Source organism: Enhydra lutris, unplaced genomic scaffold, assembly GCF_002288905.1.
Source record: "Enhydra lutris kenyoni isolate GAN:26980312 unplaced genomic scaffold, ASM228890v2 scaffoldscaffold37, whole genome shotgun sequence".
NCBI classification, from domain to species: domain Eukaryota; kingdom Metazoa; phylum Chordata; class Mammalia; order Carnivora; family Mustelidae; genus Enhydra; species Enhydra lutris.
Window position 1 is genome coordinate 8,251,988 of NW_019154121.1, and position 15,051 is coordinate 8,267,038.

Consider the following 15,051-nt stretch of genomic DNA (forward strand, 5'->3'; position numbering starts at 1 on the left):
CCCGCTCTGCTGCTGTAACCCTTCCGGGGTCCCAGTACTGCACAAAGCCATATGAGATGGGCTGTATAACCCAGCAGGTGGTTTATTCCCCCTGTAGAAACTCGGTGCCCGTGCTTGGTCGTGAACGCAGGTACCTACTGCAAGGCTATCCGTCCCCGCTTAGAAACTCTTGGAGCCTTTTCTTTTCACCCAGCTGGACAGGAGCTTGCCCGTGACCACGGGACTCGTGAAGAAGTTCCCCGGGGGCAAGTCCCTGTTTCCGTACTGCTGCTGGCAGTGCAGACGCGAGCCCCACCTCCTTCCCGCGGTTTGGCCCCGGACTGCGCCGAGGGCCCTGGGCAGGCACGCTGTCTACACTTGGGTCTGGTGCTGAGTCTCGAGGAAGGGAATGTGCAGGCTGGCGAGGCTGAGCTCTCCCACGCTCTCGTAGTCACTCATGGCGGCTTCGGAGTCGTCAAAGCCGCAGCTGGCCGACACATCCGAGGACGAGGTGCCTCTGGAATTGTGCAAGAATAGAGACGCGCTGTCGGCGGGGCCTGCAGTCTCCGCGCCCTGGTTCACGCCCACCGCAAAAGTACTAAATTCACAGGTGGCAGGTGGGCCCGCCAAATCCGTGTCGTTGGGGAATGGGTGGGGAGGGAGGTACTGGCTGGGGTGGAACTGGGGCCTCCTCCTGCAGTCGGGGCTCAGTGTGCTGGCCAGTGACACAGGCTGGGAGGGCGGCAGGGCCTCATACTGGTCTGGGAAGTCCTCAGGCAGGGGCGGGGGCAGCTGGTCCTGGTTCAGGAACTCCTCCTCGTGTGGGGGAGGGTACTCGCTGTCGATGTCATAGCCGCCCAGGTAGTAATCGCTCTCTAGCTCCCGTGTGCTGCCTTGCTGGGCGGACCCTCCCTCCTGGTTCTCATAGTTGGGCACTTCTTCTATGTCTGACAGGCGGGCCCCGGGCATCCAGTCGGAGGTGTCCCAGTGATAGGCTGTGGGAGAAAAGTCGTGACAGTCAATTTCCTCCAGACCCAAGCTGGGACAGGGCTCGGAAAAGGAACGGACACGGGGAGCTGACATGCAATTAACATCCCAGAGACTCTAAGACTCCGGGGTCACGTGCATGCTCCTTCTAGGGCTCTATCAGGGACCCGCCATGCTCCGGCTTCCTAGACAGTGAGGCGATGGCGACTCAGAGAGAGGTGCCTGGTGCCACAAGGGATGGCCTACCAGGGCATGTAGAGTAAACCCGGTTCCCGCACCCCCTCCCTGCTAGCCTCTCTTCCTTTCTATATGCTAAATGTAGAGCGAGGCTGGCAGCATGCTCCCGGAGAGAGGAGGGGTGTGGGCCCTACTGTGGTCCCCGGAAGGCAGGGAGATGTGCTGCAAACGGATGAAGGACACACACGGTGGGGAGGGCAGGGGAGGGATGCTGGTGGGACTCTCGCTTCCAATGCCAAGCACACAAGACACCTGGAACATGCAAAATGCAGATCAAAGAACCCCCGGAAAGGACGGAGGGAGAGGGACGGGGAAGAACGAACTCAGCAATTCAAAACGTGGAAGTGAAATGTTATGCTGGGGTCGTGGCAGAGTCACCTCGGTTGTACTTCTGTCCTTGGTCCATGATAGACACTGTTCAAATACAAAGTGAGAGGTAAACCCAATAATCTGGGCCAAATGAAGAGGGTAAAACAGAACATTTCAGATGACTTAAAAACATGCTCCTGTTTCTCCTCCTTGTTCTTGGGGGAATAAAAAGGTAAACCACACCTGTTCCCACCCCTAACTGTACTAAGTCACTAATAAAAGTTACCTGATTGAAATCAATCCCCATAAGATTATAGCTTGGAATGCTTTCTTAAGTATTTCCAGCTTATAATAGAAGCTCAGTACATACATGTTGAATGTAAGAACAAATTTCTTAGTAATATGGATTCCAACTGATTGGGTACTCTTAGAAGGGCTTTGATAAAAAAGAGTACCTCATCTATTTAACAACTTACGAACTAGATTTTTTTTTCCCTCCAGAATGGTAAAATTCACTCCAACCCCTAGAGAAACAACCAGTGTCCCCGAGGTTGCCAACTGATTAAAAGCAACCCTGGATCAATGCAACAAGGAAGCCGAATTTCCAAAATAACTCTTTTACACGAGAGGCTATGGAAGAAAAAAGTAAATACCTTCATTCTCTATAGTGTCAACTACATTGTTGACAAGCTGAATGACAGTCACAATGGACGCTTGTGGCCAGGAAAAGCAGACAGAGGGGAAGGGAAGGACAGTTTCCGGTTAGTCACATATTTCGGATAGAAGAGAACGTCTCTTCACAACAATGGCAACATCAAAGGCACAGCAGGCAAACATCCAAAGCCTCCCCAGTCTGCCCATTAGGCAGTGTTCTGGTGCTCGCTTTTATCTGGGGGTCCCGGGGATCCTCAGAATGGAAGGGCCACGGCAGCAAATCTGGAGCCGGTCCTCGGAAAGGCACGGTTGACAGGAAGGGCTGGATCATAAATTCACACCTCATGGCCCAGTGAAATCAATCTAGGAAGGCAGTGGCTCATCAAGTTCAAGCTAATTTCTCATTAATAACTCCCAAAGGCGCTCAGGGGAAGACCTCGCTGTTCCCATGGATAATTATCTGTCAGTCAGCCATGCCGCTCTAAACCAAATGCCAGAGATGGAGGATCAGCTCTGCAGGACGGATGGTGTCAGGCTCCCATGATGGCACGGAGAGCCTAGAGCAAACCCAAGGCCCAGCGTCTTCCGGTAGAGCACAGACGGAAGTCAGCGTCTGGCCTCTGAAATCGTTAGACTCTGGGAAGGAGAATTCTGTGCTCCATATGGGGTTGCTTTCGCACCTGATACCAGCAGGTTGCCAGAGAGGCAATCAGGCTTAAAATTCAGTTGCTGGAAATTCCTACTACCACCCACTTTCATCAGGAATGATCCAGAAGGTTGAGCATGAAGGGTCAAATGCGTGAGCTTAAGGGCGCACAGAGCAGAGCCCGTGAGAACTGCCAGCCAGGTAGCATCACGAGAACTCTGGCCAAAGTGGAAGATACCTGTTCTCGGCTGCTTCTATATGAAATGCCAAGCAGCACCAGCTTTTCTTTGGTTGGAGACGAGGGAAGGAGTAAGCATCACGGCAAACAGATCTGGAGGTATGACCCTGACCTTCTGGGAATGGTCAGAAGAAAGCCACTGTTACGTGGTTTGTTACCCCAGCAGTCAGATACAAGCAGGCTCTGTACCTCTCTGGAATGCCGGGTATCGGGGTAGAAGAGATTGGGGGACAAGGGTCATGAAAATAGACTATTTTACTTCCGTAATTGTATCTATGGCCTTGGAGCTCCCCTTTTCCTCTATTTACCTGGGGTGCAAAGACTACATCTTTTCCTTTTGTACTTCTGGGCTCAAAATACTCAGCACAGGGTTCAGCACGTAGGAGAAATGTGGCATGCATATGGGTTGTGTGATTACGTTAATTGATACATATTCAATTTTTGCCAATGGCTTATTGGGAGCAAAATTAAATAAGGTATTGACTAAGAGAATGTTGTCTCTGGGGATGACTACTGGAAATTAGTCTTAATTCACTCCATATAGTAAATTCTCACTGTTTTGTGACCATTTCTGCCACACCTCCTGGCCTGGGGAGACCAACCCATCCTCCAGAGCAGGCTCCTGAGCTCAGAAAACCCAGTCCAGCATTAGGACCCTCTCCATAAAGATAAGTTCACAAGGGTTGATGGCAGCTTTGGAGTGTCAATGAGGTCCAAGAACCATATGGAATGTCCATTTTTCTAAGGAGCTGATTGACAGTCACAGTTTTCATAGAGACTCCAAAGGCCCATGACCCCGGTTGCTGATAAGGGGACTTTAGCTGAATGACAACGCCACTTCTAGGGGAAGGAGATTCTATGGGAAGGAGGTCTTACCACTAAAGGAATTTCTAATGATGCGGGGAGGTTGGATACACAGTGAAAGGTGACCAGATCACCAGTTGTAAAATTAAAAATAAATAAATAAATAAATAAATAAATAAATAAATAAATTACAGTTTTCTAGAGAGGATCATTTGGGATGAGGTGGTTCCAGCAGGAAAAAATCAAAGCGGATGCATTCTTGGAGGTCACGGAACTTGGCCCACCTCTGACAAGGACCCCAGGCCTACCCATAGCAGGTGCTCCTGCCGTGATGACACCCCACAATGGGACCAGCCCAAAAAGCTGGTGAACATGCTCTGAAGTCCATGATCAGGCCCAGAAACAGAACTGGTCACCGTATCCTCCTCCCTACCCACTGTCAGCACAGGGGGCAAAGCCACAGGGGAACACAGCTACTACTGAGGGCTTACCATTGTCGTCGCCAGAATCCGACTGGAAGGAGCTCAGGGACTGAACCTCAGAGTTGCTGCCTTTATTACTGCCTGCGAAGCAGGTCACTTCTCCGGGATCATCAACCCCTTTGTCTTTGCGGACAGCCAGAGAGAAAGCAGAAATGACACCGGTTACCTTGTGCAGATGTCTAGCCCGCCTGCCCCCAGAGTTCACTTCTCCGAGCTCTTTCATTTGCTTCGAGAAAATAATTTAGCTCCACAATAGAAAATTGATTGTGCCACTGGGGGCAAAGGTCTGTCAATCAAGTGATTTACATTATGGATTCGAAACCCTTAACCCGTGGTAAATGAGCTTCCAGATCGCTGACAGCCAAAAGGAACTGTTCCCTCCTCAAAGCAAGGTGACTAAGTGAAGAGTGAAGGCAGGATGAAGCGGCCTGGCTGCTCTTTGCCATTCAGAGTTAATTTAAATCATTTACATGAACCGACATGGTGTCAACACCAGGTTAAATGAGATTACTTATAAAATAAGGGTATAAATATTTTATAGGTAAGAATGCCATTACATTCATCCCAACTTTCATCTCTGGGGAGCGAGTGGAGTTCTCCGTCTTGCCTCCTAGAGGGCAGCGTCACACCACTTTTGGGAACAACAGTGTTTGGAATCTGTGTGGTAAGAGGGCAGTCAACGGTGTGAACCTGTTCTCATCTGCCCACTTCCCCTTTTTGGCTATCCAGAGACAGACTGAACAACACACACACACACTCACTCACTCTACAGGGCTATTTTCTTATTTGATGGACTAAAGAAAGCAATAAAAACAAGCCATATCTTGAAGTTGTCAAGTAAAAAAATGAATTAGTTGCCTAGAGATTGTCTTGCCAGCTAACTCTGCCTTGCTTAACAAAGAAGGAAATCTACTCAATAAAAACATAACAATACTTTTGGGGGAAATGTGAGTTTTGGCCTGAGGTAAATTCTGGAAATAAAGCTGTCACATTAGGAAGCGAGTAGAGGAGAAGGATCACCAGGAGAAGCTTCAAATCATCACGAAACATGATGGGAAGAAGAGACAGGGACTTGTGATTAAGGGAGCAGTTGTTCCCCTTTGTGACGGTGGAAATCACTGTTTCCTTCACGAAGGGTGAGGTTAATATTGGGTACTGAGACTCCACATCCGCTGTCAGATGCCGAAAGCAGAGCTGGACCAGGAGCTGGATAAACAACTGATCTAAGCGGAGAGAGACGCCTGAGAGGAGTTCACCTCCCAACAGCCATGCTGCCCCAAATACCAAGATATGTCTCAGAAAAGCAGCGGGTAATGGCCAGGCTTAGCGCCAAACACCAGGAAGGGAACAACAAATGATCCATCCCGGTGAAGGCTGTGCATAAAACTCCTTCCTCCACCTCATTTATTCCACCCTCTCTTTTTTCATTGTTAAATAAAAAACAGCCTTTCCAAGAGCTGGTGGACTGGCAAGGCTTTAGTGAAGTCATTTGACAGGGAATGCATTTATAGTGAAAATCCAAGGGCAACAACTTACAAGAGTGTCTACAGGAAGACAGACTCCGCAGATAGTGTGGTTGGGTGGCCCCAGAAAAGAACAGAGACCCTCTTCTGTCATCAGGGGTCCTCTCCCAATTTATCCCTCTCCCTCCTGCTAAAGCTCCCAATAGGAGTGTTGGTAAGAGCACAGGCTGTGGACAGTGATGGGCCTGGTCCTAGTCCTCATCACTCCTTCTACTAGCTATTTGTTCTTAAGCTGCTATCTCACCCAACTACTCCTTCAATTGGGTGCCCACATGGGCCTCTGGGAGGATTTAAGAAGATCCAACATATGGCAAACGTTCACCTGCTGCTTCCATTGTCTCCCCAAAGCTCTTTGTCCTTAATGTTTACATTCTGGATTCTCTCTTGACGACCCACTGAAACACCCTTCAGATGACCAAAGATCTTCTAGGTGTCAAGCACACTGCTGTTGTTGTTTTTTTCTTAAGCATGTGTCCTTCTGGACCATTTTACAGTACTCAACCCCACTAACCTTATTGACAGTCTTGGCTTCTGCACAGCTGGCATGTCCTCTGTCCCTGCTCTCTTTGTTGGCAACTGTTTGCCTCCCTTCTTGGCCTCTGCCTTCTGCCCACCTCCCACATGTGGGCATCTCCAAGTTCTTTTGGAGGTCTGGTCTGGCCATCTTTATTCTTGCTCCCTCGGTGAGCTCATCACTGCCCCCTTCCCCAAGATTTAACCATTGTGCATCCAGATGATGTCCAAACTTTCATCTCTAGCCTACTCTTTCTCCGGAATAAGAGAACCTGTCAGGTAACCCTCATGTGCCCCCTACCCTCATCAAGCTGCTTCCTGCTTCTGGAAGGCCCTCTCCAATAGTTTCCGACCAAGATCTAACTTATGCTTGAAGACACAGCAGGACTTCCCCCTTTCTCCCCAGAGATGCCCTTCACCTCCTCTGCTCATAGGCTCTCCAGTGTCACTTGAAAACAGTGTTCCCCCAACCCTCTACCCCAACATGTATCATAGTACTAAAACCCCAGCCTTTGGAAACTCCTGCTACAAGGGCAAATCTGCTGCTGAAATATAAAGCCATATGGCCTGATGAAAAGTCACAGGTTACAATAGAGCTTGCCTTAGCTTCATCCTCACCGTGTTAGGACAGGGAAATCAAGCACCATTGCTCAATTAGATGTTCATTAGCTGTTCATGGAAGATAGCTAGCTAGTCTCTGCTTTCCCTCCTCTTTGGTCCTTTTTAGTCTGTTCTCCATGGGTCAGTCAGGGCCATCTTTCAAAAATGTAAATTGGATCATGCTGCTTCCCTGCTTAAAAACTTGCACTCGTGTTGCCATTAAAATGCATTCACTTTCCCTTGTTGCTCACCAATCTCCAACTACCTTGACCTCCTTTCTGTTCTTCAGCATGTCAAGGCCTTTCCCACCACAGAGCATTTGCACCTATGTCTCTCTGGCTAGAATATTGCCCCATGAGGCCTGAAGGAGAGGGAAATACCACTACCTGGACTGGACTTTTCCTACCTTGAGGTTCACCCTCTTATTTCATGGATGCTGCATTCCAGCCAAACAGAATGTCTGGTTTTCCAGTTGTGTGGGTCCCTCTGCCTTTCCCCAGACATTTAATCCACCATGGTCCAACTCAGTTTTCTCCCTGCTCCTCTCAAGTCTTCACCTTAAGTCTAGAAATACTCTCTTCTTCTGACCTTCTGGAACACGTTTTCTGTATATCACTTCTGTCACCACACTGCTTGCATTACACCAATGGCATGCTAGTGTGAGTATAGCATGGGTTTTTAGAGCTGGCGGCTCTGGATTGGCCCACCAGTTCTGCTGCCTCTTCCTAGCTCTGTGGCCTTGGACACCTGATGCATGCTCCCGGAGCCTCACTTTCCCCATCTGTCAAAGAGGGATAAGAACCAGAGCAATTTTTCTGGACACTCAGTGCCAGAACATGTCACAGGGAGTGCCCTGCCCAGGCGGGTTCTCTCTCCTTTACCCAATTTCCTTCCCCAGTGCCAGGCACACCACAGCTCCCAGCGACAGTAAAGGCACAAGCAGACCCACGAAGGCCTCCTACTCACTGTCGGTTCCTGCGTCCCAGCCATTCTTCCGGATGGAATCGCAGTCCGAGCGGCAGGGAGACACAGCAGGCAGGTTGGGGGCCACGCTGCACACGACTACACCACGCCTGGCTGTCAGGATGCGTGGGGACTCCGGGTGGAACGTGGTCATCTCCTGGTGCTCGCCTCCCAGCCCGTCCACAATCTTATCCAGGTTGCTCCTGGAGTCGCTCTGGAAGCACGGCGTGTAGGCCATGGGGCGCACGGGCACCTGCGGGGGCCCCACCTCCTGGTAGACGTTGCGGCCGTCCCCGCTGCCGTGCAGGTTCCGGAACGGGATGCCGTTGCTCTTGTTGAGCAGGGCGGCCGTGGCGGGGTCCTGCACCAGCGTGATGTTGTTGCGCGAGTAGTTCTTGCGGAAGACCTTCTTGCGGAAGACGATGAAGAGGATGACCAGGATGAAGATGACGAAGAGGACCACGGCGATGCCGATGAGCTCCTCCTTGCCCACGTACGAGTGGCCGGCCTGGATGTTGGGCACAACCACGGGCCGCAGCCCGCAGTACTGGCCCACGTAGCCTGGCGTGCAGTTGCACACGAAGGAGCCGAACACGTTGACGCAGGAGCCCCCGTTCTCACACTCCTCCCGCTCGCACTCGTTGACGTCCTCCTCGCACCTTCGGGACAAAACACAAAACCCCTCTCAGACAGCGGGCCACGCAGCACTGTTCACGGCGGCCTTCTTTACAAGAAGTACAGCGCCCCAAAGTCATGTGAAGCGAGACAAAGATAGAGTGATGGTGTGCATGTGTGCGTGTCTGTGTTGGCGGGGGAGGGAGGTGGTGGGCACCTCGGCAGGTGGCCCGAGTTGTCAGGGTGAGTTAAGGTACTTCTCCCAACCAACCGGATCTCTCCCAGATACTCTGACCCCCTCCAGACGGGAGTAGGGCAAAAGAGGTCGGGAGGGAAGAGGAGAAAGAACAGATGCTGTTGGAGAGGGACTGGTCTCCGAATCCTCGGGGCCGGATGCACTTCAGGGTTTAAATTTTTGCAATTTGAGAAATGTCATGCAGTACATGTCTTTCCCGTTCTGTAACACACCCACCCCACTGCTGGAACTGGTGCTGCCATAGGACCCCAGAATGAAACTATACCGTGCCTCTATGACAAAATATACGGACATTCACACTAAATCAGAGAAATAAAGACTAGAGGTAGTCTTGGAGCAGTTTTGGCCGGTTTTGCCACCAAATTAGTTTGCCACTAACTTATCCTAAACACTTTTAGTTCCCTGAGCTCCTAAGATTGAACTGCAGAGGAAAAGCAGTGAACCTGTATAACTTATACAGGCTTTCCCAAGAGGAAGAAATCCTTGGTTCAACAGTTCCGGTAATTTTAGGTCCCTCTGGGAACTGTGTGTGTGTGTGTGTGTGTGTGTGTGTGTGTGTGTGTGTTTATGTGTGTAGGGTGCATAACAGAGAGAGTGGACAGGTGGAGGGCTAAAGATCTATATATCTTACAGATTCTGTGCTTACCATAAAGGTTAGTACTAATGCAGATGACCAGGAAAAAAATGATTAAAGCATTCGAAAGAAAAATAATTAAATCAACTTTATTCTTTTTAAAGTAATCCGTGACTCCCATTGAGTATAATTATAAGGCAAACATTTCAGTCCTTTTCTTTGTTAGTTTAACATTACATGAGAACATAGACCTTACTCCTTCACTTTTCTCTTCACTTCAGCAATTGTTTTGGTGTGTTCTTTTAAAAGGTGTGATCACTTATATCTTCGGTAATCCACCACCTTTTAAAATGTAGTCAAACGTTCCTAATTTGAACAGATTGAGGCTAGGTCATTTGGAAATTAGAATCACAGAGTATTTAAAAATAAATGCAGCTTTATTACTTTAAATTATATCCAACCATTCAAAGTCCTCTAAGTATTTCCTGGTAAAGTCCTCAGGAGATTTGCTTTAATGAATACATAAGACTGATCTGTAATTAGAATATCACTTGCTTGAGATTACATATATATACTTCTCAAATGATCAAGGATGGTTGGAAGTGGCGTTTTACTAAGAGCTTGAAACATTCCCTTTCCATTTGGCTCACACCTTAATTTCCCTCATTTCTTGGGGGATAAAGAGTTTGCAAAGGAAAGGTAGGCTCTAGTTTCTCAGAATGATCATAAAACATTAGGCGGTAGAGTCCAGTTAATGAGTTCTGGGGAAATGGGTAGTATGTCTGTCTCAGAATTATACTGGAAATATAAGAGGTCATAGATGATTTTCTTTAAAAGAACTGTTTTCCTAACTACAGAACACATAGTAATTATGTAAAAATTTGCAAATAGAGACGCATAAAGTTAAAAAAGTATAAATTACTAACAACCTCATTACCCAGAGATAATCCCTGTTAATAGTTATATCATTTGTAAGCCCTCTTTTTGTAAAGATATTAACCTTATGCCTGTCCTACTAGTGGTAGGTAAGTCTTTTATCCCCTCTAATTGTTTACTGTTTGGCTTTCTTAGCAACAAGAAGCAGAGGAGAGGAAGGCTTGTTTGCACAATCTCACTTACGTGACTCCAGTGAGCCCAGCTTTGCAATTGCAGATGAAAGTGTTCCCTATGGGGTCGCAGGAGCCTCCGTTCTGGCAGGGGTTTGGGAAGCAAGCTGTGATCTCCGACTCACAGTTTCTTCCGGTGAACTGTGAGAGACAGGTACACTGATAGCCTAGAGAGACAGAGGTCCTCATGAGCCACAGTGCCATTGGCAATGGTTGGAGTGCAGGGACTTGGCCATCACTCCCCTTCCCGACTCCTCCTTAACCAAATGTTCGGTGGGGCCCAGATTCCAAAGATGATTATTGTATTGGTTATTTTGAACTTGGGACTCATTTGCCACAAAGATGCCAAGTAACGCTTTGGATCCCCCACTAGTCCACAAAAACACACCTAATTAACCACAGGCCTAAATGAGAGTGAGACTGGTAAGAGACACCCAAGGAACAGACTTGGAAGAGCAGAGGCCAAGATGGGGAGAAGATGCTTTCCCCAGCACACTCCTTCATAAAAGGCAGGATGCTTCCAGGGATAAGCGCTTTACCCAAGGTACCATGCAAGCTCCTTTCCTGAACCCCTCTCCCAACCCCATGCCCCTTCTCTGCTTAGCCAAGAACCGCAATTCCCACCGGGAGAGGAGGTGAGGGGAGGACAGGTAACATGAGGATATATATTGACTCAAATGAGCCTCAGTTTCACAGATGCACGGGGAAATGGAAGAATCCCAGCCTTCACCCAGCTCCTGTATTTGGTCCCTGATTTTCACATCTTTATCCACTTTCTCTATTTCTGCTCATGAACCCATCAGGAGGAAATGGGGGGTAGCATCCTTACCACCAGGAATATTAAGTGTCAGAGAAGGTAAGATTCTAAGAGGACAGTGGCATTATTTACCTCTCAGAGATGGAAGGGATGAATAATTAGTAAGGTTTTTCTTTTGTCTACTTTAAAAAAATTAAAATTCCTTTTCCTATTAAAGGTATAATGCACGTAGTAAAGAGTCCGATGGTTCTCTAAGTCCCACTTAGTACAACAGCAGCCCTACATGCCATTGAACAGGAAAGCTGACCTTTGAACAACATGGGTTTGAACTGCCTCTGCTCACTTATGCATGAACTTTTTACAGTTCGGTACTGTAAATGTATTTTCTCTTCCCTATGATTTCCTTAATAACATCTTCTTTTCTCTAGCTTACTCCATTGGGCAAATACAGTATATAATACGTAGAGCATACACGATATGTTTTCATTGGCTGTTATGTCTTCAGTAAGTCCTCATGTCAATAGTGGGCTATATTCAGGGGTTAAGTTTTGGGGAGTCAAAAGGTATACAGAGATTTCGGCTGTGCAGGGGATCGGTGTCCCTAACTCTCATGTGGTTCAAGGTCCAGCTGTACTTACTGCTAATTCAACACCGAACTCTTCACGAACTAGTTCTCTCTGGGTGTTGCTATTTGGCCTGGTGTTCTGTATTTTTATACGCTGGAGAAATCTTTCCTCTGAGGCCTTCTGACTGACAGCCTCTGAGGCTGCTGTCCCTGGGATCGCCCTCTCAGCTCTCCTGGGCTGGATCTAGTGTTTTTGGTATCCCCTATCTTCCTAATTTCTTGGCTTACTCTCTATTTCCTTAGGATCCATCATACGGTAGCTGAGAAAGGGTTTGCAGGTCAATGTTGTGAGACCGTGCATAGCTGGATATGTCTTTACTTCACCTTTACCCCTCTTTGGTAGGTTGTGCCCAGAATTCTGAACAATTCCTTCCATGTGGCCTTCAAGAAATCCAAGGCCTTTTGGTCCTTGAAGTTTGTACGGGACCTGGTTTCTTTTCCTCTACAGTGACGTGGAGGATCTACTCTTGGCCCCCAATTTTCTGAGATTTCACCATGATTTGCTGTAGTGTGGGTTTATTTCAATTGGCGCTGGGCACTCTGGAAATTCTTGTCCTTTAACTTCTTCAGAAAATTTAATTATTTCATTGATGATTTCCATTCCTTTGTTTCCCCGGTTCCGTCTTTATGGAAGTTTTATGATTTGGATCTCAGATCTCCTGGACCTTCCTCTAATTATTTTTCTTATATTACATCTCCATGGGGTTTTTTTTCTGTGCTTTCTGAGATTCTCATCATCTGAAACTTTTACTGAGATTTTCATTTATGTTGTCATTTTCCAGTAGCTCTTTTTTTGTTCACTAAGGTTTCGTGTGTGTGCGTGTGTTTAAACAATAGCACAATAGCATCCTGCTCATGTTTTGTGGTTACAATATCTTATCTCTTGAGGTTATTAATATTTTTATGAAGTTTTCTCCCTGCATAGTTTTGTCCAGGTTGTTTTTTCTCTGTTTCTTTGCTTTGGTCTCTGCAATGGTGAATTTCATGTGTCAGTGGGACCAGGGTATGGTGTCCAACTGTTGGACAAACACCAGTCCAGGTGATGGTGTGAGGGTCTGTGGATATGATTAACACTTACAATTAACTGACTTGAAGCAAAGCAGATTACCCTCCATGATATGGGCTAGACCTTATTCATTCATTTGACTGCTTTAAGAAGGAGGAATTCTGCAGCAACAGAAATTTTGCCTGAGTTTCTAGCCTGCTGGCCTGCCCTATAATTTCAAATTCAAGACTACAAAATCAATTCTTCCCTGAATTTCCAGCCTCTTGGCCTACCCCATAAATCGGTGATTTGCCAGCCCCACAATTGTATGAGTCAATTCCTTAAAACCTATCTATCTGTCTATCTATCATCTATCTAACCATCCTATTGGTTCTGCTTCTCTGGAGAAGCTTACTACATTCTTTATCTTCCAAATTAGAGGATTTCCTACCTTGTCCAGCTATCCCTCCTAATCAGCTCAGATCGCAGAGTGGGACAGTAGGAAATTAGAAATCTGATGGGAAGCTCTGAGCACATGAGTGGGGTTTGTCAACTGTGATACTGTGATACTGTTTCAGTACCACTGGGTTGGTAAATTTCCCCACTTATGACCCTTATCACTTGCCCAGAGGGAGAGTGAAGGCCTGGTTTCTAACATTCAGGGGACTGGATGGTGGGAGAGGAGGGATGGCTGTGGGTCTCAGCATCCAATGAACACATGAGATTCACTTCTACCCACCCCAGTTCTGACTAAGTGCAGGGCAGACCCAGGCCCTCCCTGCACCCTGTCTTCTCACCCCTGCAATCCACCATCACCTTCAGGCTCTGCCAGGGCATGGGGGGGCGTGATCACCTGGCTGCAAAGAGAGAAGGCGGGAATCTAGGGTTCTGACTGCCTCTCAAACAGGTTTTTGACCAATTCTTATTTTAAGCACTTCTCCCCATCTCTTACCTGTCTAGAAGTGACTAATGCCTCCCGTTCCTGAGCCTTTTGGGGATTCAGTTCCCAGACTCCCTTCTGCTGGTCAACATTTCAGCCTCTCAAAGCTTTACTTCTCTCTTCCTTACCACCTGTCCCTTTGCCTCCCACCTTCACCCTTGGTTGATGCTGTCTCCTTTTCAAGTCCCCTTACTCTTCGGGGCTTCTGGCTTATGAAAATGCTCTTACTCATGTGGTGGTGGGATTGTGATGGAGAGCGCCACATTACCTGGAAGTGACCAATGAGACTTTCCTCATTCCTAAGATCTTTTGTAAATGCTATAAATATCCATTCTCACTCTTAGCTGAAGGGTTCTTGGGCTAATCTCTGTTCCCCAGTGACTGAGGTTGAGATTTTATAGATCGATTTTTTAAAGTTTATTTATTTATTGATTGATTGATTTTAGTAATCTCTACACCAAACAGGGGGCTCAAACTCATGATCTCGGAGATCAAGAGTCACTTGGTCTTCCTGCTGAGCCAGCCAGGTGCTCCTATAGATTGATTTCTATAGGCATAACATAGTTAAAAATCTCTGGATTGAAATAGTATATATGCTCGTTTATGTGTACTCAACCCACAATACGGAGATCTCTCACATTGAGGGGGACCTTATGACTGTCTGGGTGTTCCTACATTCCAAGAAAGACTTGCCTTTGGGAGGCAGGTACAGGAGGCAAGAGAGAACTCTTTACATTCACAAAAGGAGGGGGCCGTGTGGTCCCAGCCTCCCCGGTACCAAGAAGCACAAAGGGCCAGAGACTGAGGCTCCGACAGAGACACGGTGCTCTTGAATGCAACAACAGTGAAACACCAGGGAACTAACTCTTAAGGAAAGAACGTTGTTGATGCAAACTGTGTCCAAAGGCAGTCGACCTGATGTCTGCAGACAGGGTGCATGAGTCTGAGGTATGCTTGCTTTAAATTATGCTGACTTGGAATTTTTTTTTTTTTTTTTCCCAATTTGGGAAGCTGCTCGCCCTAATGGAGTCAAATGGGATTGATGAAAACAGTTAGAACTGGGAAAAATGTGTCTTTGTGTCACAGGGCTAGTCCTTGGCCAGAAAAGCATGCCATTTAGAGGTAGAGTAACCTGTGAGGATGAATTAGACTCCCTTCTTGACTAAAGGGAGGGAAGCCACAACCATAGGAGAGAACTTAAAGGAACATCAGTGATGAGGTGGGAGGGAAGCCAAAGGGGCAATCTAAGGCAAGGTGG

At 47.5% G+C, this 15,051-nt stretch overlaps 1 protein-coding gene across 1 annotated transcript in view; it reads right to left on the reverse strand.

Moving 5' to 3' along the window:
• Positions 1-351: 351 nt before the first annotated feature.
• LOC111154480 (FAT atypical cadherin 3) overlaps positions 352-15,051 on the reverse strand; it is a 507,157-nt gene continuing 492,457 nt past the window's right edge. The window contains exons 22-25 of the mRNA XM_022514093.1: positions 10,500-10,653; positions 7,939-8,594; positions 4,346-4,459; positions 352-974 (exon numbers count right to left, since the gene is read on the reverse strand). Of these exons, the coding sequence (XP_022369801.1) occupies positions 352-974; positions 4,346-4,459; positions 7,939-8,594; positions 10,500-10,653 (1,547 nt within the window). The remainder of the gene's footprint in view (positions 975-4,345; positions 4,460-7,938; positions 8,595-10,499; positions 10,654-15,051) is intronic.